Source organism: Hemiscyllium ocellatum, chromosome 1, assembly GCF_020745735.1.
Source record: "Hemiscyllium ocellatum isolate sHemOce1 chromosome 1, sHemOce1.pat.X.cur, whole genome shotgun sequence".
NCBI classification, from domain to species: domain Eukaryota; kingdom Metazoa; phylum Chordata; class Chondrichthyes; order Orectolobiformes; family Hemiscylliidae; genus Hemiscyllium; species Hemiscyllium ocellatum.
The window spans coordinates 69,093,345-69,118,688 of NC_083401.1; the positions used below are offsets into that span (position 1 = coordinate 69,093,345).

Below are 25,344 nucleotides of genomic sequence, written 5' to 3' on the forward strand. Positions count from 1 at the left end.
AAAATAGAATGTATCTACAAATACAAATTCACCTCATTTTGTGTGTGTGTGTGTGTGTGTGTGTGTGTGTATATATGTGGTGGGTCACCTGTAGTGTGACATGAATCCAAGAGCCTGGTTGAGTCTGTCCTCATGGGTACCGAAATTGGCTATCAGCCTCTGCTCGATGACTCTGTGTTATTGCATATCTTGGAGGACGTTCACCAGAAGATCCGAGGCTGAATGTCCTTGACCAGTCAAGTGTTCCCCCACTGGGAGGGAACATCCCTGTCTGGCGATTGTTGCATGCTGTCAATTCATCATTTGCCATAATATCTGCATGGATTTCACCAATATACCATGCTTTGGGACATCCTTGCCTGCAGCGTATGAGATAGACAATGTTGGCTGAGTCATGTGAGTACCTGCTGTGCATGTGGTGGGTGGTGTCCCCAAGTGTAATGGTAGTATGCTGATTGCCGTGACAGGGCTATGTGGTGTTTTTGTCGATGTTGTCCTGAAGGCTGGGTAGTTTGCTATGAACAATGGTCTGTTTAAGGTTTGGCGGTTGTTTAAAGGTGAGAAGTGGAGGTGCTCATTCTCATCAAAAAGGCTGCAAAGAACACGGTGTCATTTCACCACTCGCTCGGAGTACTGGACGATGAAAGGCACTCTATCAGTCATATCCCATTCTGTCTCCTCAGGGGGTCATTACAGTCTGTCGCTGTAGCACGTTGGAACTGGCGATCAAGGAGTTGAGCATCATATCTTATTCTCTTGAGGGCATCCTTCAGCATCTTGAGCTGTCTGTCGCATTCCTCCTCATTCAAATAAATCCTATATATGGCTAGGGTTTGTCCATAGGGGATGGCTGTTTTGATATGATTAGGGTGGAAGCTAGAGAAGTACAGCATCATGAGGTTATCCAGAGGCTTGCGGTAGAGTGAGGTACTGAGGAGTCAGTCCTTGATGGAAGTGCGTGTGTCCAAAAATGAAACTGATTCTAAAGAGTACTCCATGGTGAGTCTGTGGTGAGATGAAACTTGTTGATATCACTTTGTAATATTTCCAGTGTCTCCAGGTCATGGGTCCAGAGGAAGAAAATGTCATTAATGTATCTGGTCTTGTGCAACAAAGAAGTCTTTTTCGAACTCGTGCATGTAAATGTTGGCATATTGGGATGCAAGTTTGGTCCCCATGGCTGTTCTCTGTGTCTGGATGAAGAGTTATTTGTCATTGGTGATGACGTTCTGGTCAAGAATGAAGCGGATAGCTTTGTAGAATGGTGCCTGGAGATTGGCTGTTGTTGGTGTTGAGAACTGAGTCTGTTGCTGCGATGCTGTTGTCATGGAGGATGCTGGTGTAAAATGCTGAAATGTCCATCGTATTAAGGAATGTCCCTGGTTTGACTGGTCCGTGGGTGCTGAGTTTCTGTAAGAAATCTGTCGTGTCATGACAGAAGCTGGGGATCCCCTTTACAATGGGTTTCAAGATGCCTTCAACATAGCCAGAGGTTCTCACAGAGGGTCCCATTGCCTGATATGATGGGACATCCAGTTATATTGGATTTGTTGAATCTTTGGAAGACAATAGAAATTCCCTTTGCAAGAAGTATGTGGGATGAAAGTGTGTAGGGCACTCTGAAGGACTGGATCAAAAGTCTTGATCAATCTGTTTAGTTTATGGATGTGTTCTTTGGTTGGATCAGCTGGTAGTTTCCTGTTGTGTTCAGTTGTTGGTACACTTCCTTACAGTTCTGTTCTCTATGATGATGTGTCTTCCTTTGTCTGCTGGCTTGATGACAATGTTGAGATTGGTATGGAAAGCATGGATGATGTTGCATTGTGCTCAGGTGACATACTGCTCTAATCCGACTGTGGGTGATGAATCTGGTGTTCACATAGTTCCTGACAGTTTCCTGTACTACTGCTGACCTCTTCTGCCTTTCCTAAAGGTAACCCATCTACCCGATTGCATCTGTGGTATTTCTACCTCCCTGAAACTGCCATCTATCATGGTCTCTGGCTCTTGTAACTTTCTCATTGCCTCTAACCTATCCATGCAATCCGATAGGAAGTGAGTCTGGTTGCAAATCCTACAGACATAATCATCAGGAACATTGAAATTCTCCCTGATCTCTTACAACTGACAGGAAGGGCACATTAAAGGCTATCTTTTCACCTTAACAATCTGCAGATGCAGAAAATAGCTTAGTCATGCTTCTCTAAAAAATACTGCTCCAGATTAACTTGAGACCAATATTTTATGGAAGTTTAATCAAGAGTTAGCATGTAAGTTGCAGCATAATGTTAGCTAAAATGAACTGGGCTAAAAGATTAGCAGGAAAGACAGTAAACAAACAGTGGCAAACATTTAAGGAGGTAGTTTGTGATTCTAAAAAAAATGCCAATAAGGAGAAAAGATTTAAAGAGAGTAATAAACAACCTGGCAAACCAAAAAGGTTAAGGGGAGCATTAAGTTGAAAAAATACATACATGGAGGCCAGAGTCAGTGATTGCCTTAAAAGCTGGGATAGATTCACAATTCAGCAAAGGAGAACTAAAAAACATAAAGAGAGAGAAAAGGGCAAACTAGTGAGAAATATAAAAACTGACAGTAACAGCTTCTTTAAATATAAACTATGAACTATTCTTCTATTTGTAACTTGTAAAAGTGAGCTATTCTCTTGAATTGTATTTTTCTTAACATTTACGTTCTTGGGATGTGTGAGAGTATAAATAATTCTCTTTTTTAAAAAACATCAAAATTGATGCTGTTACTTAAATTAACTTGCAAATTCCAAAGACTTCCTTTTCAGCAAAGGAAAACTGATTATGGACAATAAGGGAAAAGGTACAAGAGCGTGAGTTCTTGCCTGACCTTGTCTGTAAGATCAGCCAGTCTTCTCCCACCAACTAACGGTGTGGACCATTTATTGTAACAGTTGTAGTAAAAATAGTTCTGGATAAATATTATTCCCAATAAATGGCAGATTTTTAAAAAGATAAAAAGTGACTTTTCCTTGAGTTGGGATTGTTTCAGTAGCACCAAATGACACTGGTGAGAAGGTTTTGTTTTTTGAGAAGTAGTGTATGATTTGCTTTTAGGCCATGAGGAACAAGTGTTAGAACATGTGTACTGGGTGTATTGTCAATTTATGGTGCTGAATTTTTAATGTTCACTATTGGAATGTTGTTAACATAATTAGTTTTAGGTTGGTTGAGTACTCTAAGCATTCCATCTGGATAAGATCCCACTTGTCTGTTGCTGATGAAAAATTCATGGCTTCTTCTCTTTGCTGGTATGGACTTAATTACATTTGATTAATCAGGTTCCAAATGCTTAGAATTACTTGTATTGATCTGATTTTACGAAATCTCCATGGCTATTCGGATGGAAAAGATGTTGGGCATAATTTTAACTGGCAAAGATATGTGTTCAAATGCAAATTGAACCCAGAAAGTGCAGTTGTTTTGGAAACACATTATAATTTTATTTAGCTTCTATCTTTACTGTTGCTCATTCAGAAACACAGGAAAGTCCCAACCTGTAGATGTAGCTAGAAAGAAGGGAATGAATGGAGCTGAAAACTGCTATTCTGAGGAGTGTTGTATAGGAAAAAATGCTGGGGAAGTCGGTCAATGAAGTTCAAACCTGAAAATAATATGCCATTCAATATTCCTGCCCTCCTGAGATCATATGGCACTATATCCATGCGCAAAGAATTACGCTCCAGTTGTTTATTTTATCTGCATGTATTGATCTGAAAGTCTGGTATTTTCTTCCCACCTCTGGGAAATAATGCTACTCTATAGGGCCTCACAGCCTATTGCTGGGAAAAATCATACTACCAGAATGATGTGTATCAAGTTGCCTTTCGTTTGCCATTCCTGAAGCCTCGAGTCTGGAATGTTCTCATTTAACCCCTACCACATCCAAATATTTGAAATCCTTCCATTGATAGGTATAGGTTGTTTATCATGCTCTATCTCTGTGGAATGACCGTGAAACCCGAATGCTTTTGATGTGACAGAGTTAAAGCCATGGCAAAGCCCACTTCAACAACTATCGATTTCAGATGTTATTCCCTTAACACCTCCACCATGCTGTGGGAGAATAGGGCTAAGATTCTGCCTCTGTTTTTAAATAATTGTCTATGTCATATTACAACTATTCTACGTACAGAGTATCAGCATCAATCAATTCAGGCACTGTGCAACTGAGTGTAGAGACTCCTTGTTTTGTTTATTGAAGTTTTATATCAGTTGCCTTGATGGCTAATGAATAATGCTAGTCGTGCAGGATTATTTCCAACTTCAATTGAGGTAACCTTGGAATCTGCCTCTCCACCCACTCCAATGAGTACAAAGCAATAAGCTGCGCTGACAAAAGAATATGTCTAAAATAAATGGTTCAGGATGAAGCATCAGCAGACAAATGAGTCAAGAATCTGCCTTCAAGTCGAGCACACATACCGTCAACCCTTATAAATAAGTGCAGAGGTTTAATACAAGTGGAGATCATTCCTGTCAGAACTTACCCATTTCTATCAAATTTATAGTCACACATTCAATTTCATAAGTGGCATTAGAAATAGGTGACAAATGTAATATGGTGGCAAAATGAAGGTTACTGATTAAGCTGCAGCTTGATATTAATTACTTTAATTCAGTGATAGTAAACAGAAAATAAGAGGTCACCTTTCCACTATGAGCTGACATGAATCGTGACAACACATAAGACACACCCCAGTTTCTTAAGGAAGACAGTGGAGTAAACACTAATTGCCCATCCTTAGTTACTGTTAAGAAGGTGAGTTATCTTTTTCAATATGACTGAGTGGCTTGCTCAGCTAATGCAGAGCACAATTAAGAGTCAACCACTTTAAAGCAGCTGCTTGAGTTATCCACTTGACATGAACCACTCTTTACCATGTAAAATTGTGACAGCGGTGTGATGAGACACTTCATAGTCCACCAAATAACTTGTATTTGACCAAAGGCAAGCTGCCAGAAAGTTTTATACAGAGTGAATAGGAAGGTGTCATTTTAGATTTTATAAGCTTTCTGTCTTCAAACCCATCTAACTTAATGCCTTTGTGAAATGTTTTCTGCGCATGTAAATGTTTGACCATTTGTACTAAGATGCAACAATTCTGTAAATACTTGCTTATTCAAACTTTATTCTAGCTCTTTTCCAAGAATGTAAATTTTTATAATTTTTGTTATTATGCTAGTAGTTTACTCATATTTTATGGGATGAAAGCCATTAAATAATGCCTTGTTTTTGTACTTGATAAGGCAATTTAATCAGAAATCCTCTTCACCTGCAGAAAGCAGCAATGATGATGCTGGACGTGCACTGTAAGATAAAGCACTACATTGTGTGATTTTGAATAGAGTGTGATTTTCCTTTTGCAGTGTGTCTTGTCCTGAGACAGAATGTGTTTTGTTGAGTGCGTTTGAAGATGATAAATTTAAACAAGTTGTTTCCTTTGTAGAAAACAATGTTTCACTATAAATTTCACTTGTGTGGTATTCTACAGAATTTTAATTTTTTCTTTGGTATGTTCATACGCATGTGAAATCCTGAACTTGCTATTTGGAAATAAAATTTGAAGTAAAAACATTAGATATTGCCACTTTGAATATTTTTATCGCCAACTTTAGTGACTAAATTAATTTATTCTGGTGTAGGCATGTCATCCTCTGAAAGTGTTGTACTTTCAAGTACTGGCTTCCATTAAGCTGTTGTCGTATTTAACATTTTCTTTGACACTTTTCATTGACTTTTCTACTCAGAATATTCCTAACCAAAAAACAAACTGCAATATTAAAATGAGAAACTGCATTCTGTGAACAGATGTTCCCAAGGGGTTTTTTGGGCTCTCAGTATTTTCTAATATTCAACATGCAATTTATATTTCTTCCCCCAGCAGGTTTGTTTTTAACACTGCATTCACATTAGAATTTCTCATCCTTTATTAGTATCATACCTTTGAGATAATTCAAGAGGATAGTCTTTATTATGAATTTTTCCTTCTTGACTATAGTTATCACTGTTTGGCTGCTGTGAAAACACTGGAGAATGCCTTCCTTGGGTAGAAGTCATTCTGCCAACTTTACAATCTCTCTTCCACCTTGTATAATGCAACCTGCTCCATGAGCACTCTCTTGCAGTTTGACTATGATGTCTAAAGGAATCTTAACCATCCGCTGGTTAGGCAACATAATTGGGAAGAGCAACCACACAATATGAGCAGTTGCTGCTGCAATGGTAATGTCGCTGGACTAGTAACCCAGAGGCCAGCTTAACTCTAGCAACATGGTTTAAATCCCATGACAGTGATTTAATCAAATCTAGAATTGAAAACTTCTTTCTGTCATGATGATTATGAAATTATCATCAATTATTGCAAAACCTCACGTGGTTCACGAATGTCTTCCGTTTTGGGAATGAAATCTGCCTTCTTTATCTGGTCTTACTTGTGTGTGACTCAGATCCACAGCAATGTGGTTGACTTAACTGCACTCTGAAACTGCATGGCAAGACACTTAGTTCAAGGAGTAGGCAGCATTCTCTGGTTATTTTCTGGTTATTATGACTTTTTTTTTAAAAGACTGTTCTTTGAATGCAGAACTAGCGATGTAATCAGGAGGTTAGAAAAATGAAATATTTATTTAAAACATCTGGAATAATTTAAATCACATTGAGGTTTTGTTATGATGCACGCCAAGATCATGGCGATAATTTTCTCTCCAAGAGGCTGTGTGAGGAGGAGTCAAACAAAGGCTTAATATTTCGTAACATCAGAAAACTGGCCAGAGTGGCTGTTTTTGCTTCACAAGACTGGCTTCAAGACATCATGTCGAAAAGAGAAGTTGACTATGAGACCTAAATATTTTTCAGTGCATCACATTTTGAATGCTTTTATGGTTTGCTGTGTTTTCTGTTGGGCAAGAAGATTAGATTTACAGTTAGAGAAAACTTCCTTATCCAAAGACTTAATATCTGCAGTAATGTCTTATTTACAGATATCCCAGAAGAAGAAGCAAAATATTGGACTCAGAAACTAGAGCAGTTAAATGCACTGAAGGGCCATGATGAGGTGGGTAAAAGAAATAGAGAAATCATCAGTGCTAATCCAATATATACTGTAATGCCAAACTGATGCTTGTAAAATGAATGCAATATTAATAAATTGTTTTCACAGTCATATTCTTATCAGTGAGTGTGTCGGGGCAATTCCTGATATACACCATGTGAAGTGCTGTATAGCTGGGTTTTATGTATGGTGCCAGTGGTGTGAACGCCGGAAAGTCCTAGCAACAGTGAACACTTGTGCCTATCCTGCTGTGCTATTCATGAGAAGGGCTTTGTGGAGCAAGATGCCTATTTAATGAGGTGAAGAGCAGAAGATTGCATGAGAATAGTTGCAGAGACCAATGGCAAACTGGATACCAAGCCTAGAAATGGAAAAATTCAGCATTATGCATTTCTCAGATGTGATTCCTTTTTTTCCTCCACCAATGCTTATGTTGCATTATGCATACAGCCAAAATTAACATCTAAACTTCACAGCAGCAATCCAGACTAAACTCTCTGAAACTGAATGTTGAGTTAAGTGTTCTGTGTATGTTGTTAGTATTCCCTTCAGATTGTCTAGATCCGTATGAATATATACATTGATATATGTATACATTGATAAATTCAAAATTCAAACCACATTCTGAGTAATTATTTCTGAAGGTTTTAATAATGCTGGTACAACTAGTGCCCCAGTATTTTTGCTGTTTCCCTAGTGGTATTTTTTAGTAAATATAATATTTGATTGTATTCTGATGAACTCTTCACTTTCTTCTGTCTTATCCAGTATTCAATCAGTGAAGAAGTGCAGAAGAAATCTTTACCAGTTGCTCCCTCACAGTGTTGTAAGTTTTATTTCATAAAAAGTGATTACCATCAAGTTTTTGCAGCTTTAATCACTGTTCAATGCTTGCTTAAGAAGATTTTTTGTTGTATTTTTATTTCTCATATCTAAAAAGCATTGTTTTCTTATATTCACTCACAGCCTTTTATTTGAGAATCATATTTGAATAATTCACCGATATTGTATTCAGAATACACCCTTGAGATATCTACTGTTTCACTGTACATACATCTGTTGCTTTGCTTTGTCAGAAAAATGATTCCTTTGTGTGTCAAAAGAGGAGATCGAGATGTGCATCACTTCTAATGTTCTGAAGTATGCACACTTAGAAAATGTGGATAGTTTTCAATGCTAGCAAACTTGTTCTTAGTATTATGTATGATATTTCAATTTTAGAAACATGACTTACTTCAGTTTTTGAGAAAATTAATACCATACAAGTGAAATACCACATAATGAAAGTATTGAGTTAGAACATCTGTGTTTAAAGGTTTCCAAATTTGTTCAAAATAAATGTAAGAATTTATTGCAACCATTTACAGAAGAACCTCAATTATCTGAAGGACACAGTCGGTGACTATTTCGTTCAGTTAATTGAATGCCAGAAAACATGGTTAGCCAAGCATCGGGATCTTGCGTTCTTATTTGGATAATCTGAAATTTGGTTAAATCAAATGCCCGATAATTGAGGTTCCTCTGCAATTAATATAAAATACCACGAGCAAAGATACATAGAAACAGTGAATAGCATTTATCTAATTTTTTTAACTTTAAGAAGTAGAATCTTTAGTCATGGAGGTATGAGGAGTGATCCAGTTGAAACTTAAAATTCTTATGGAGTTGACAGAGATGTTGGGTGAATGTTTGGTTTGGCTGAGGAGACTACAGAAGTTGCAATCTAAGAATAAAAATGAGTGCGAGGAGAAATTGTTCTTCTCACGGGTTGGGAATCTTTAAAATATTCTACATCAAAGAGCTCTGGATGATAAGTTGTTGAGTATATTCAAGGCAGAGTTTCATAGATTGTTGAATATTTGGGAATAGTGCAAGGAAAGTAGAGTTGTTTGTTTATCATATGAAATGGGGAAGGAGGCTTCAAGGACTGAATGTCCTGCACTTAATACTATGTCTTAGGTTATTTTTATGTTTACTTGCAACAAATTTGAAACACTTGAACAGTTCATTATGTTGAAGGCACTACAAATGTCAAGAAATTACATGCTGAGACCAGTATAAAAATATACCTAGTTATTGTTTCTCTTGTATTCTGAACTTTTGGCTGTAAGAACGTGAAACATTGAATTATGTTAGCCCTGATTTAAGCCTTAATTGCCTAATGGGGACGACAAATTTCTAACTTGAGTTATGAAATGAATCAGTTACAAGCTGTGGCTTTGCATTGAGCAAGATATATGCTGCACCAGAAACAAACTTAAAACTTTGTGGCTCTCTATCCTTAGCTTTAGTGTGCTAAAGAAACTGCTGACTTATACATGGCATGGCAAACTCCACGTGAGTAGGATTGTTGAAATCAAGTTTGTTACTTAGCTGTTCAGACTTAAACCTTTTAACCCATTACACATTTCAACATTAGGCTGTTGCGGTCAAATGTAACACCATCCTGAAACAAAAACAGGTCTCATAAGTTGTACAGATTAGGTTCCTGTTATGTCAGAAGGATTATGATGCCATTTTAGTTGGAGCTTGAGTGGGACAACATCTAAAGTTTTCCATTCAGTCCAATTCGGACTGGAACTATTCTGCAGACAGAAGAGACTCTTCAAGGTAAGTATGTATTTGCCTTCGCAAGTTCAGAAGGAGCAAGACTGTTCTCCACGTTCTGCAATCAAAGTTGTGGCCTTTTTTACTCCTCCCACAAGATTGTCTATGATTCACCTGCTCATTTGTGAGCCTTCACAAGGCCGTTCACCTGAATCCATTTGGCTGTTTGCTGGCCAGTTTGTGCTGTATCTTTTTTTGGGTGCATTTTCAGCTGGCCCTAATTTGCCTGTCTATAGGCTAATTCTAAAACTGTCCAATTAATATGGAATTACATAATCAAAAGTTCTTGTCAGTGTACAAGTAGTAGTAGTTTGGTATGGTGTTAAAACCATTATGAATTATTAGAAGATCAAAACTGGGAGCTAAACATTCAGGGATATGTGACCTTTTGAAAAGACAGACAGGAAGAAAGAGTGGTGAGGTGGTTTTGATAATACGGGATAGCTTAGGTACGATAGTAAGAAATGATCTTCAATCAGATGATGTAGAATCCATATTGGTGGAAGTAAAAAATAACAAGGAGGAAGAAAATAGTGATAGGAGAAATCTGTAGCTGTCCTAAATGGAGTTGTGTGGGAGAACAGACAATAACCCAGTAGATGTAAGGCATTAAAAAAAGGTCTTATGTTAATCGTGTTGACCCTAATCTTGCACATTTGGAAAGTTAGATTCACAGAGGTAGCTGCGAGAAAGAATTCAAAGAACATTTTTGGTATGGTCTCCTGGAACAGTATGTTGTGAATACAACTCCTGATCAGGCTATTTTAGATCTGGTGATGTGTAATGAGGCTGGTTTAAAAAAATTATCTCAGAGTAAGAGATCCCTGGGAAATAGTGACCAGGACATGGAAGATTTCTGACAGTTATTGCATGTCAGTAGTATAAAGTTTTTATTTTGACTGATTTTTGTTCTTTTATAGAAAAAGACATTCAGATAAGTAATGAATAAGAAATATTTGGATGGACATGGGCTAAACAGAGGCAAGTAGCACTGGTTTAGTTTGGAATTATGGTCGGCTTGGACGAGGTAGAATGAGGGGTCTGTTCCCATGCTGTATGACTCTGTGAATAAGCGGAAAGCTAGCTGAAGTGCACTAGGGAAGGATTTAACAGTAAAAACAGTTGAGAAGCAATGGCAGATGTTTAAGAAAATAATTAATGGTTTTGATAATACGGGATAATACAAGAATGGTATAATGAGAGAAAAGGATTTTGTAAGGGGATAAGATAATCATGATTAACGAGGGAAGTTAAGGTTGCTTCAAATAGAAAGAAACAAAATTCTATGTGACAAGGATTAGTTGTAAGCCTGAGGCTTGGTCACGTTTTTTTGGCCAGCAAAGGATTAGCAAAAAATAATGTTTGAGAATACATTTACGAGTCATTTCAAAACTGAAATCAAAAGCTTGTTTAAATTTATACAACAGAAGAGAGAATCAAAAGTGGCCATAGACCCCCTTAGTGAATGTGAGGACTGCATATGCTGGAGAGTCAGAGTTGAAACGTATGACGTTGGAAAAGCACAGCAGGTCAGGCAGCATCCAAGAAACAGGAGAGTTGATGTTTTGGGCATAGGTCCTTCATCAGGGATGTTGTGGGGGGGTGGGTGGGTGGAGTGGAAACAAGGGGACTGAGAGATAAATAGGAGGGTAGGTAGTTGAGGCTGGGGAGAAAGTAGCTGTGAAACCAGTAGGTGGATGCAGGTGGGCAGGGGATGTGGTAATTGTGATAGGTCAGAGGGGAGGTGGAGCAATCAGGTGGGAAGGAATTTGGACAGGTGTCGAGTTGGCAGGTTGGATCTGGGATAAGTGGGGTGGGGCAGGGAGATTTGGAAACGATTAATTCTTTTTGTATTTGACTTCCCAAAACACATCACCTTACACTTGTCCAGATTAAACTCTATCTGTCATTCCTCTGTGCAAACTTTCTAACTGATGTATATCCTGCTGCACCTTTTGATAACTTTCCTCATTGTCTACAACACCATCAGTTTTTGTGTCATGTGCAAAGTTACTAATTAGACCCACCTACATTTTCATCTAAATCATTTTCTATATATTTGACAAGCAACAGATGTCCAAGCACAGATTGTTGTGGAACACCACTGGTCACAGCCCTCCAGTTAGAAAAACAACACCGCTCCACAACTACCCTTTGTGTTCCATGGCCAAGCCAAGTTTGTATCCAACTTACCAACTCACCTTGCATCCCATGTGACCAAACCTTCTGGACCACTTTAACACAAGGCACCTTGTCAAATGCTTTAGTAAAGTCCACAGCCTACATCCACTGCCATACCCTCATCAGTCATCTTTTCAAAAACTTAATCCATTTGTGAGACAAGACTTCACTGCACAAAGCCATGCTGACTGTGCCTAATAACCCATTCCTGAAGAAGGGCTTATGCCCGAAACGTCAATTCCCCTGCTCCTTGGATGCTGCCTGACCTGCTGCGCTTTTCCAGCATCACACTTTCAGCTGTACCTAATAAGTGCATTCTTTTCTAAATGCAAGTAAAACCTTTTCCTGAGAATCCTCTCCAATAATTCTTCTGCAGTAATTTCTCTACAATGACATAATGTTCACCAGCCTACAAAATCTTAGATTATCCCTGTTGCCCTTTTTTTTTGGAAATATATTTATTAACATTTTTTTTAACTTTACAAACATATAAAATTATTGAAAAAAACAATCACAAATATCAGTATAATAAAAAGAATAAACCACAAATTACAATACAACTACTATCTACTAACTACTAATCTACTCTAGAATACAGAGCAAACCCTAACACTGTGCAAAGCAACACCGCAAAAAAAACAACAAAATACAGAACAGCTATGCTCGGCGCAAGGCTCTCAAACAATGGAATTGGAGCATTGTATGCATACCCGTATTAACTCGGGAGACCCCCTCCAGGGCCCAGGGCTTGACAAATCTAATCATCCTGGTTAAACAAACTCCCGAGTTAAGATAACTGATAAATCTATATCCAAATAACTCAAGTAGGGCTGCCATGTCTTATAAAAATTGTCTGTTGTGTGGTGCACCATGTTTGTGAAAAAGTCCAAGGGAATGTGCTCCATAGTTAATTTCTGCCATCCCAGCAAGCCCGGCGGGTTCTCAGACGCCCAATTCATCAGAATATTCTTCCGTGCACAGTGTGCAAGAATATTAAATAATTTCTTCCCATGCCTGTCGTAAGATGGTAAATTCAGTAGACCTAAGAGGGGAGATATCGTGTCTACTTTGACTTCAGTCCTCAATACCCTCCCTATCTCTCCAGCCACAGTGCTCCAATAAACACGGAGCCTGTGGCATGTCCAGAAGCAATGGGTAAGAGTACCTACACTTATTTTACATTTGGGGCACACTGAAGATGCCCCTTTTTAAAATTTCGCCTGATGATCTGGTGCCAGATGAGTAAAAAATGAGGTTTGCAGATGCTGGAGATCACAGCTGAAAATGTGTTGCTGGTCAAAGCACAGCAGGCCAGGCAGCATCTCAGGAATAGAGAATTCGACGTTTCGAGCATAAGCCCTTCATCATTCCTGATGAAGGGCTTATGCTCGAAACGTCGAATTCTCTATTCCTGAGATGCTGCCTGGCCTGCTGTGCTTTGACCAGCAACACATTTTCAGCTGGTGCCAGATGAGCCCTGTGCAGAACTTTTAACTGTGTAGCACATGTCCTGCTACAGATTGAGATCTTTCGAATATTCTCCCATATGTTCTCCCATGTTTCAGAAGAGATCTCCACTTCCAGCTTTTGCTCCCAGACCTCACATAACCGGTTAATATCCTGCCAGGCTCCGCCACCCAGCAGGCGTTAGAGGGCAGTAACTGAAAGGATGCTTATGGATCCTTTCCATAACCTCTCTGTATTGGGCTTATAGGGCTTAGTGAGAAGTGTAGTCTTCTTCTGGATGAAATCCTTAACCTGAATAAAAATGGAAAAGGTCTCTGCTGGTCAACCGGTATTTGCGGCTCAGTTGCTCAGAAGATATCATAACCTCCCCCTCAAACAAGTGTCCCAAACTAGAAACTCCTCTCGCTGCCCATAGTTTGAACCATGAGTCCATCATCCCTGGTCAGAACCCTGGCATGCTAACTATAAGTGTAAGTGGCGAAGTCTTGGATAAACAACCATCACTCTGAACCATCGCCCTCCATGCCTTGACTGTATGAATGACAATGGGGTTGCGGCAGTCGTCCATAACTGTCCTCATCTTATCCATGAACAATAGGTTAATAAGAGGGCACTTTGCTTGGGAGACCTCAATATTCAGCCATATTGAGTTTGGATTGTTACCTACTCAATCGCAGACAAAGGACAGCAGGGAACTCAATTGATACCTTCTGATGTCTGGGAAATCAACTCCTCCCCCTCCTTGAGGCAACTGCAATTTAGTAAGTTTGATGAGGGGCCACCCATGATGCCAGACAAAGGAACCAAACCACTCCATAAGCTTCTGCAGCATTGACGTGGGAAACATTGTAGGGAGCATACACATGGGATAAAGCAAACGAGGAAGAACATTCATCTTAATGAGAAATATTCAGCCCAGCCATGAAATTGGAAGAGCCTCCCATCTCTGGAGATTTTTCCTAATATTATCGAGCAAGTGAACAAAGTTAGTATGAAATAACAGATCAAACTTGGGGGTAATAAAAATGCCTAGGTACCAGAACCCTGCCCGTGACCACTTAAAAGGGAACTTAGAGCCACCTCCAACTTCTGGCACATCCTTAAGGTTCCCCAAAGGCATAGCCTCCGATTTTGCAAAGTTAATCTTATATCCTGAAATAGTCCCAAATGAATTGATACATTGTATCAAATGGGGGACGGAGGTGATTGGGCTCGATAAAAACACAAGGACATAATCTGCATGCAGTGTAATCTTGTGTGCCCTCGACCCCACATCCGGAGCGGTTATGTGGACGTTCTGGCGAATGGCCTCTGCCAGTGGCTCTTTCACCAAAGTAAACAACAATGGTGAGAGAGGGCAGCCTTGCCAACTACCCCAACCAATCCTAAAATTCCCAGACTTCACCCCATTGGTGATGACCGTGGCCAGAGTGTGGCGATATAAAACCTCCACCCACCTAGCAAAGACTCCACCCAACCCAAACTGTTCTAAGACATAAAAAAGATACGGCCATTCCACCCGGTCAAATGCTTCCTTTGCATCTAAGGAAATCACCAACCCCTGAATCGATCGTTGCTGACAAATTTGGACCACATTCAGCAACCTTCTAATATTATTAGAGGACTGACGGCCCATTATAAAGCCTGTCTGGTCCTCTTTAATAATATGGGGCAACACCCTTTCCAATCTCAGCGCCAGAATCTTGAAGTCTGAATAATAGAGAGATGTGCCTTTATGAGGCACAATCCTCAGGAACCTTCCCCTTCTTAAGAATTAAGGAAATATTAGCTTCTCTCAAAGATGGTGGTAGGCGTTCATGTATATAGGAGTGATTGTACATCTCTAACATCGGCCCTGACAGAATCCCTATAAACGCCTTATAAAACTCACCCGGGAGACCATCAGGGCCAGGTGCTTTCCCACTCTGAAGTTGCTTCCTATATTTCCTGAACTGTCAACGGGGCATTAAGGAGAGAGGCCTTTTCCAATGTTACTCCTGGGAGGTCCAGGTTCTTAAAAAAAGTCTCCATTTTAGCATTCCTGTCTTCACAATCTTTAGACTGATAAAATTCAGAGTAAAAGCTCCGAAAAGCCTCATTAATCTTTTCAGCATCGTATGTAAGGACCCCGGCGCTGTCTCTGATTGCAGGGAGCACGCTTTTTCCTAGTCAGGTATGCTAAATACTACCCTGGCCTATTCCCATATTCGAACAACCTCTGTCTAGCAAAAGCAAGTTCTTTCTTTGCGTTTTGTGTCAGTATTGAATTCAAGGCAGCCCAAAGGGCTGTGATCCGCTGTAGCTTAGTCACCGAAGGCCGCGCAAAATGTGCTGCCTTTGCGGCTTTCAACTGCATCTTAAGTAGACGCTGCTGTTCCTCCTATTGTCGTTTCCGGCTAGCCGAATAGGAAATAGCTAATTCCCGAGCAAAGGCCGTAGCAGTTTCCCATAGCATGGACGGACTACTAGCCGTGCCTGAGTTGATAGTCAAGAATTCCTGAAACTCCTTCAAAAAGTATTCCACAAATTTGGAATCCTTAAGCAGAAAGGAGTCCAAACGCTAGTGCCACAAACCTAGCCCCTCACTCTTGGCCTTAAACTCCAAATACTGCCGCATGATCAGAGATAGCTATATTCCCAATTTTACAACCCATAATCGAATCCAGAAGGGCCAAGGGAGCCAGAAAGAGGTCAATCCTCATGTGACATTTATGTGGGTTTGAAAAAAAAGTGAAGTCTCTGCCGGTAGGGTGAAGACATCTCCAAATATCCACCAGCCCCAACTCCTTGCATAAGTCAGCCACCTGCTTGGCCTGTGAAGAAATAGTTGGGGACCCACGAGGCATCCTGTCCACTGTCAGATCCAAAAGACAATTAAAATCCCCCCCCCCTATAATAATGTGCCGTGTTCCAAAAGCACTCAACTTAGAGAAAGCACTTATCAAATATTTGAGGGGATGCACCAGAGGACAGTAAACGTTTAAAATTCCATATTCCTCCGCATGTATCAGGGCTTTAAGTATCACAAACCGTCCCTGCCCATCTTTCACCTGCTCTAATAATGTGAACGGAAGATTTTTCTGGATAAGTACTGCCACTCCCCTACTTTTAGTAGTAAAGGATGAAAAGAATACCTGGTCATAACCCCCCTGTTGTAATTTCAGGTGTTCCCCATCATCAAGATGGGTTTCCTGCAACAAAGCAATGTCAACCCTTTCCCTCTTCAGGCTAGAAAGCACTTTTTTTCTTTTTAATAGGTGAATGACTTCCCTTAATGTTCCAGGTGCACCATTTAATAAGACACTTAGCCATATCCCTTTTCATACACCCTTGAACCCCTTGGAGGGAGAACCCTGCTTGCAAAGCGCCGAGCATGTAAATAAAGACTCATAGAATCAAAAAACTATATATACAAAAACTACTCTATCACAACTGTAAACAACTATTACTACCAAAAAACTACAAAGAAAACCAACTCTAGAACTTTGAATGGAAGGCTCTTCCTCCTGCCCATAGGGGCACTCACCCGACCCATCCCCTCCTTCACAGCTCCTTCAAACCTGGACTGTGCCCCAGCTTTAGGCCAGAAAAAAAAACAAGGAGATGATCCTTAAATCAAAAGACAAAGTCAGGATGAGCACTCCACCCATCCCTGGCTTCATGGCACCACTACTTGCGACTAAAAGAGAAGTAGAACAAACAAAAAAAGGGAACGAGACAACAAAGAACATCCACAAAATTTCCCATCAGAAAATCCTGTTATTAAAAAAAAGGAACAACTTATTCCAAAGTCTTTTCCTCCCCTTTCCAAAAAGGAAATTATTAGGGAAAAAGAAAGGAATTTTAAAAAAGTAAGGGAAAACATGGGGAAAAATAGAAAAGAGAACAAGCATTAACCATATTCTTCAGGCCAATCCATCTATTTTAAAGTGTCCACAAAGTTTTTAGCCTTATCTGCTGAGTCAAATGTATAAACGGAGTCCTCATGGCTGAAACGAAGTACTGTGGGTTATCTCATGGAGTACTGGATGTCCAGGTTCCTCAGCCTCTTTTTAACTTCATCAAAGGACTTCCTCTTTCAGATTATAGCTGCTGAAAAATCCTGGGAAAACATGATTTTTGACCCCTTGTACAGCAGCGCCTGTAGATCTTTTCCCCGGGATCTGGAAGCTTCTATGACTTTTTGCTTGTCCTTATATGAGTGGAAGTCACTAGGACCGAGCGGGGGCACTGCACTGGGCCTGACCTGTGCACTGTAACCCGATACACCCTTTCAATCTGAAGCCTGCTGGACTTGATGTGAAGGCCCAAAAACTTCGGCAGCCAGCTTTCAAAGAAACTGACTGGCTGCTCACCTTCCTCACCTTCAAGGAGCCCGACAATTCAGGGATTTATCCTCCGACCTCAATTTTCAAGGTCGTCAATATGGCTTCGCAAGGCCCTCACCTCTTGCTCCAGCACCTGGATTCGACTGAATGAATCCATTGCAGCTTCCGAGGCCTTCGTTCAACCCTCCACCTCCTTCAGCCTCTCCCTGAGGCCCTGGATCTCCTGCTCGTGCTTCTGCAGCATGGATGCAATAGGTTGCACCTGGGCACGAATCTTCCCACGGATTTCCTCAATCACAGCCGCAACTTTCAGTGTAAATCTCTCCATTGCTGCAGCCAATTCCTGTGAGTCTGTCAGGTCCCCGGGGGGTTCAGGAGAGGCTTCTGCTGCTTCTGCAGTCTCTGGTGTGGTAGGTACTGCAGGGGAGTGTCCTCCCTGCTGCTGTTTGCTTGCTCCTTTTCCCTTTGGCATCCTTCCCACTCCCAAATATTAACAAATGTGTGTTCTATAAGGTTTTAAACTAATATTTCCACCACACAAGTTGGCCAGGGATGGCAAAAAACACCGGTATGCCTTGGCTGTTAAGCAGAGCTGTCCACAGCAGTCCTACAGAATCGCCGTCATCTTGCCGAGTCCCTGCTACCCTTCTTAAATGAAGGAACAACTTTAGTTATTCTAAACTCTTCTGGGACCTCACATGTGGCTCAAGAGAACATAAAGATCTCTGTCAAGGCCCCTGCATTCTCCTCCCTTGTCTCCCTCAGTATCCTTGGATAGATCCTTTCAGGCCTTGGTGACTTACCTACCATACTGTTTTTCAAGAATTCCAAAACGTACACCTTCTTAATATCAACGTGCCCCAAAACATCAGCATACCCCTCCTTAATTTTATCATCCATGGCTTTCTCCTTTTGAATCCCAAAGTGTAGTACTTATTAAGGTCCTCACCTTTGGCTCAATGCATAAATTCCCTACTTTGCCTTGAATGGACCATCCTATTCCCTCGTTACCTTCTTGGTCCTAATCTATGCATTGGGATCCACCTTAATACTGCTTATAACCACTTTTAACCCACCTAATTCCTTTACGTTATTTCCTATTTCCTTTATATTCATTAAGGATTGTTTGGTGCGTGGTCTGTGAAACATTGTGTGAGCTGGCTTCCTGTCTCTCCAATGTAGAGGAGATCACATCAAGAGAAACTGACACAGTTCATGTAAATGAAAATAATTTACAATCAGATGACAAATTGGCTCAACTTCAACTGCACAGCTGCTTTCTGAATTAGAGTTCCTACCGTACGGAAAACGATCATTCGGATTTATCATGTCTGCACAGAGAATTCCAATGAATATCATGACTTGGGGACAGTCTCTTGCTTTTTCCCTGTAACATTATTTCATTTAAATAATCATCTGATGCCCTCTTGTTGCCTTGATTCTGGAGACAATTAGTAGACCTTAATTATATTTCGTTTTAGAGATTCAGTTTAAATTTTTATGGGTATCACAACATAATGGGGGGAATGAAGAGTGGAGGTTAATTCATGAGTTGCAAAGACAGCTTTCAAGTCCCTCACTCAAAACAAAAGTTGGAATCTCACCATACCGATCAAACATTAATTGAGAATAGGAGTCTTAATGTGGAAAACAGCACCTTCCAACTGGGTGGTTAACTTAGTGTTTTTTTCAGGGGGTCAGTGTGTACTACTGGAATGTGAGACTCTCCATGTGGCTATTGTATAAATCATGACTGTAGTGATTAAACAATGCTCGTCATCTTCCTTCAATTCACAGTTATTCTGGAAGTCGACATTTGTCAGAGCATCTAATTTTGAAGCATAGCGATGTTCGGCAGCAAATTATGCTCACTGATGACCATTTTGTGATCTGTGGAGCTGAATTATTTTCGGATGATTTGGAAGGCTGAGGGTGTGATACGGAGGGGTGATAGGGAGGTAGTCACACCTAAGTTACAGGATAAAGATAGCTGCGTGACCGTCAGGAGAGGGAAAGGGATTAGCAGTCAGTTCAGGGAATCACTGTGGCTGTTCCCCCCAATAATCAGTATACCGCTTTGGTTGGGGAGGTACCTACCAGAAAAAAACCATGAGGGCCAGGACCCTGGCAAGGACCCATGCTCTGTGGCTTAGAAGGGAAAGGGGGAGAATAGACCTTAGTGATAGGAGATTCAATGTTGAGAGGGACAAACAGGATTCTGTAGTCGTAAATGAGACTGTTGGATGGTATGTTGCCTCCCAGGTGCCAGGGTCAGGGCTGTCTTGAATTGAGTCTACAGCATTCTTAAGGAGGAGGGTGCGCAACCAGAAGTAATGGTACACATCGATGCCAATGAAATAGCTAGGAAAAAGGATGAGGACCTGAAAAGTGAATATAGGGAGTTAGGTTGGATGCTAAAAGGCAGGATGAGCAGAGTAGTAATCTCCGGATTGCTACCGGTACCACGGGCTGGTAAGACTAGGAACAGAGGACAAGTGCAGATGAACAAGTGGCTGCAGAGCTGGCTTAGGAGGGATGTCTTCAGATATGTGGATATTTGGGATACCTTCTGGGGAAGATGAGACCTGTACATGGAAGACGGGTTGCACCTGAACTGGAGGGGTGCCAATGTCTTGGGCGGGAGTTTTCCAGGAGGGCTTAAACTAATTAGGCAGGGGGATAAGAACTGAAGCTACAGATCAGAGGTTGGGGTGGTTGGTGAACAGGCAAACACAGAGTACAGAGTGTCTGTGGGGAAGGATAGACAGTTGACAGGACAAAGGTGCAGTCAGTGTGATGTGTTGAAGTGTGTCTATTTTAATGCAAAGTTAAAAATCAGACAACACCAGGTTATGGTCTAACAGGTTTATTTGGAAGCACTAGCTTTTGGAGTGCTGTTCCTTCATCAGGTGATTGTCCTGATAACCACCCGATGAAGGAGCAATGCTCCGAAAACTAGTGCTTCCAAATAAACCTGTTGGACTATAACCTGGTGTTGTCTGATTTTTAACTCCGTTGTTGCGTGATTTTTCACTTTGCACACCCCAGTCCATCAGCGGAACCTCCAAATCATGTTGTAATGCAAGAATTGCCAGGAATTAGAGTGATAGATCAGTACTTGGAGCTACCATGTTGTGGCCATTACAGAGTCTTAGAAATCACTGGGGAAGGAATGGTTGTTGGATGTTGCGGGGTTTAGATGTTTCAAAAGGAATAGAGAGGGAAGTAAAAGAAGTTGGGGGGAGTGGCGTTGCTAAACAGCTGCAGAAAGGGAGGTCATCGAGGAGAGTTTGTCTTTTGAGTCAATATGGGTGGAAATCAGAAACAAGAAAGGAGGAGTCACTTTATTGGGAGTTTATTAGCAACAGAGACAATGAGGAGAAGATTAGGAGATAGATTTTGGAAAGGTGCAGAAGTAACAGTGTTGTTATCTTGGGTGACTTTAACTTCACATATCTTGATTGGAATCTCCTTAGTTCAAATAGTTTTGATGGAGCAGATTTTGTCCTGGAAGGACTCCTGACTCAATATGTAGATAGGCCGACTAGAGGGAATTTGGTGCTTGGCAACAAACCAGGTCAAGTGTCAGATCTCTTGTTGGTAGAGCATTTCGATGACACTATAGTCATGGAAAGGGATTGGAGCATACGGTAAGGCAAAGTATTTAATTGGGGGAGGGGGAATTACAATGGTATTAGGCAGGAAATGTGGAACGTAAATTGGGAACAGATGTTCTCAGGAAAATGCACAACAGAAATGTGGAGGTTGTTTAGGGAGCACTTGTTGCGTGCACTGGATAGGTTTGTCCCAGTGAGGCAGGGAAGGGATGGTAGGGTGAAGGAACATTGGATAACAAGGGGTGTGGAACATCGAGTCAGGAGGAAGAAAGAAGCTGTCTTTAGGTTGAGGAAGCAATGATCAGAGTGGCTCTAGAGGTTTACAAAGTAGCCAGGAAGGAACTGAACAATGGATGTAGGAAAGCCAGAAGGGGGCATGAAAAAGCCTTGGTTTGTAGAATTAAGGAAAATCCCAAGACATTTTATACTCATGTGAGGAACAAGAGGATGGCCAGATTAAGGGTAGGACTGATCAGGGATAATGCATGTAACTTGTGCCTGGAGTTGGAGGAGGTAAGGGAGGTCCTTAGTAAATCCTTTGTTTCAGTATTTACTAGTGAGAGAGACCTTGTCATTTGTGAGGACAGCATGATACAGACTGATGCGTTCAAAAAGGTTCATTTTCGGAAGGAGGATGTGCTGGAAATTTTGAAAAGCATGAATATAGTTAAGTCCCCTGGGCCAGAAGGGATATATGCAAGGTTACTAAAGGAAGCGAAGGAAGATATTGCTACACCTTTGGCAATGACCTTTGTGTTCTCACTGTCCACTGATGTTTGGAGGGTGGCAAATGCTATTTCCTTGTTGATGAAAGGGAATAGGAAAAAAAACCCTGGGAACACAGACCAGTCAGTCTTACGTTGGTAGTGGGCACATTATTGGAGAGGATTCTGAAAGCTAGCATTTATGAATATTTGGAAAAGCATAGCTTGGTTAGTCAGCATGGCTTTGTGAGGGGCAGGTCATGCCTCATAAGCCATCATGAATTATTTGTGACATAACATATTGATAAAGGTATAGCAGAGGATCAGATTAGATTACTTACAGTGTGGAAACAGGCCCTTTGGCCCAACAAGTCCACACCGACCCTTCGAAGCGCAACCCACCCAGACCCATTCCCCTACATTTACCCCTTCACCTAACAGTATGGGCAATTTAGCATGGCCAATTCACCTAACCTGCACATTTTTGGATTGTGGGAGGAAACCGGAGTACCCAGAGGAAACCCACCCAGACACAGGGAGAATGTGCAAACTCCACACAGAGTCGCCTGAGGTGGGAATTGAACCCGGGTGCCTGGCGCTGTGAGGCAGCAGTGCTAACCACTGTGCCACCGTGCCACCCACTGCCATTGTGCCGCCCACACAGATGTGGTGTATATGGGTTTTAGCAAGGCATTTGATAAGGTTCCCCATGGATGACTCATTCAGAAAGCAAGGATGCATGGGATAAAGGAAAATTTGGCTATCTGGATACAGAATTGCCTGGCCCACAGAAAATAAAGTTTGATAGTAGATAGAAATTATTCAGCCTGGAACTCGGTGACCAGTGGTGTTCTGCAAAGATCTGTTCTGGGACCTCTGCTCTTTGTGATTTTTATAAATGACTTGGATGAGGAAGTAGAATGGTAGGTTAATAAATTTGCTGATGACACAAGGTTGGTGGCGTTGTGGATAGTGTGGAGAGCTGTTGTATTTTGCAACAGGACATTGACAGGATGCAGAACTAGTCTGAGAAGTGGCAGGTGAGGTTCAACCTGGAAAAGTGTGAAGTGATTCACTTTGGAAGGTCGAATTTGAATTCAGATTACAAAGTTAAAAGTAGGATTCTTGTCAGTGTGGAGGAACAGAGGGATCTTGGGATCCACATCCATAGATCCCTCAAAGTTGCCACCCAAGTTGATAGGGCTGTTGAGAAGGTATATGGTGTGGTGCCTTTTATTAGCAAAGGGATTGAGTTTAAGAGCTATGATGTTATACTGCAACTCTGTAAAGCCCTGGTTAGATCATGCTTGGAATATTGTGTTCACTTTTGGTGGCCTCATTATCAGAAGGATGTGGAAGCTCTAGAGGGAGTGCAGAGGAGATTGACAAGGATAGTACCTGGATTGGAGGGCATGTCTTATGAAGAAAGGTTGAGGGAGCTAGGCCTTTTCTCAATGGAGCAAAGGAGGATGAGAGGTGACTTGGTAGAGGTGTGCAAGATGATGAGAGGCACAGATAGCCAGAGACATTTTCCCAGAAATGGCTATCATGACAAGGCATAGTTTTAGGTGATTGGAGGAAGGTTTGGGGAGATGTCAGAGGTCGGTTATTTACCCAGAGTGTTGGGTGTGTGGAATGCACTGCCAGCTGTGGTAGTAGGGTCAGATACATTAGGGACATTTAAGAGACTCTTGGATAGGCACGTAGATGATAGTGAAATGTAGGTTATGTAGGTTAGTTTGATCTTAGAGAAGGATAAAGGGTCAGCACAACATGGAGGGCCGAAGGGCCTGTAGTGTGCTGTACTGTTCTATGTTCTAACAAGATTCGAAGGAAAAAGACATTTTTGATCACAACCTCAGCTTCCCAATTGGTAAAAGCATATACTCCAAAGGTCTGCAAGGTGAACGGGTGTAGATTTAAAGTGATTTCACAGAATCACAGAACTGTTACAATATAGAAGGAGGCCATTCAGTCTATCATGCCTGCACTTTAAATTTGCAACATTACCTAATCCACTCATTTGCTTTTTCACCATAGGTTACTAGGTGATTTCAGATTACAACTGACACTGCAATTAGGTTATACATATCCACATGAGTACTGTGTAGGCCAAACCGGCATCTTTCCTTTCCAAAAGGCCATTAATTCTTGTCCTAAGCTGCTGCTACTTTCTTTTAAATGACTTCCAACATTTTCCAAATGACAGATCTTAGGCTGATTGCAGTTTTGTGCTTTTTGTCTTCCCCCTTGAAAAGGGCATCCGAGGAAAGAGGCTCCCACTCTCTACCCTATCTAATCTTTGATCGTCCTATATGCCTCTATCAAGTCACTTCTTATCCTTCTTCTCTGTAACGAAAACAGCCTCAAGTCCCTCAGCCTTTCCTCATAAGGCCTTCCCTCCATACCAGGCAACATCCTAGTAAATCTAGTCTGCACCCTTTCCGATGCTTCCACATCCTTCCTGTAATGTGTCGACCAGAACTGCACACAAAACTCCAAGTGCAGCAACACCAGAGTTTTGTACAGCTGCAGTATGATCTCATCACTCCGAAACTGAATCCCTCTGTCAATAAAAGCTAACACACTGTTTTCCTTCTTAACGACCCTTGAAGATTACAACCAATGTATCCATTATCTCTGTATCTTACTCTTCAGATTGCGGGTCATTTGGTCCAGGGGGCTTGTCAGATTTTTGTTCCATTAGTTTTCCGAGAACTTTTCCCTGAGTAATAATAATTGTTTGAAGTTCCTTCGAACGCAAGGAGATGGTGTAAGGATATTGTTGTTGAGCTAGTAATCCAGTGACCCAGGAAATATTCAGTGGACTTGGATTCAAATTACATTATGGCAGATGATGGAATTTGCAATCAATAAAAATCTAGAATTAAAAGTTTAAAAATGACCATGAAACCATTATCAATTGCCCTAATTTCCATCTGGCTCATACATGTCCTTTAGGGCAGATATCTCCCTTCCTTACAATAAAAACAAAATTGCAGATGCTGGAGAACTGAAACAAAAACCGAAATTGCTGGCGAAACTCAGCATCTGTGGGAAGAAAATAGAGTTAACATTTTGAGACCAGTGACTCTTCATCAGAACTGTTAGCAGCTCGAAAAAGTGGTGTTTATATTGATGGCAAAGTTGTGGAAGGATTGGGTGGGAAGGGGAGAGGTGATAGAAAAGGTGGAACCAGAGCACAGAGAGAAATATGAAAGAGGTACGAAAGCATGAAGATATGGACAGCATCCAGGACAGAAGAAAAGCCGAAAAGTGGTAATAAGAGCTAATAATAGGAGAGAATAGGTGAGTTGTATTGAAAACAACCCGTATAATGTAGGCCTAGGAATAGG

General features: G+C 41.1%; 1 protein-coding gene across 3 annotated transcripts in view; it reads left to right on the top strand.

Moving 5' to 3' along the window:
* The window catches only part of LOC132809026 (protein unc-13 homolog B-like), a 577,546-nt gene that overhangs the window by 302,764 nt on the left and 249,438 nt on the right, over positions 1-25,344 (top strand). For all 3 annotated transcript variants that reach the window (XM_060822442.1, XM_060822515.1, XM_060822523.1), the window contains 2 exons: positions 7,014-7,087; positions 7,853-7,910. In XM_060822442.1, coding sequence (XP_060678425.1) covers positions 7,014-7,087; positions 7,853-7,910 — 132 coding nt within the window. The remainder of the gene's footprint in view (positions 1-7,013; positions 7,088-7,852; positions 7,911-25,344) is intronic.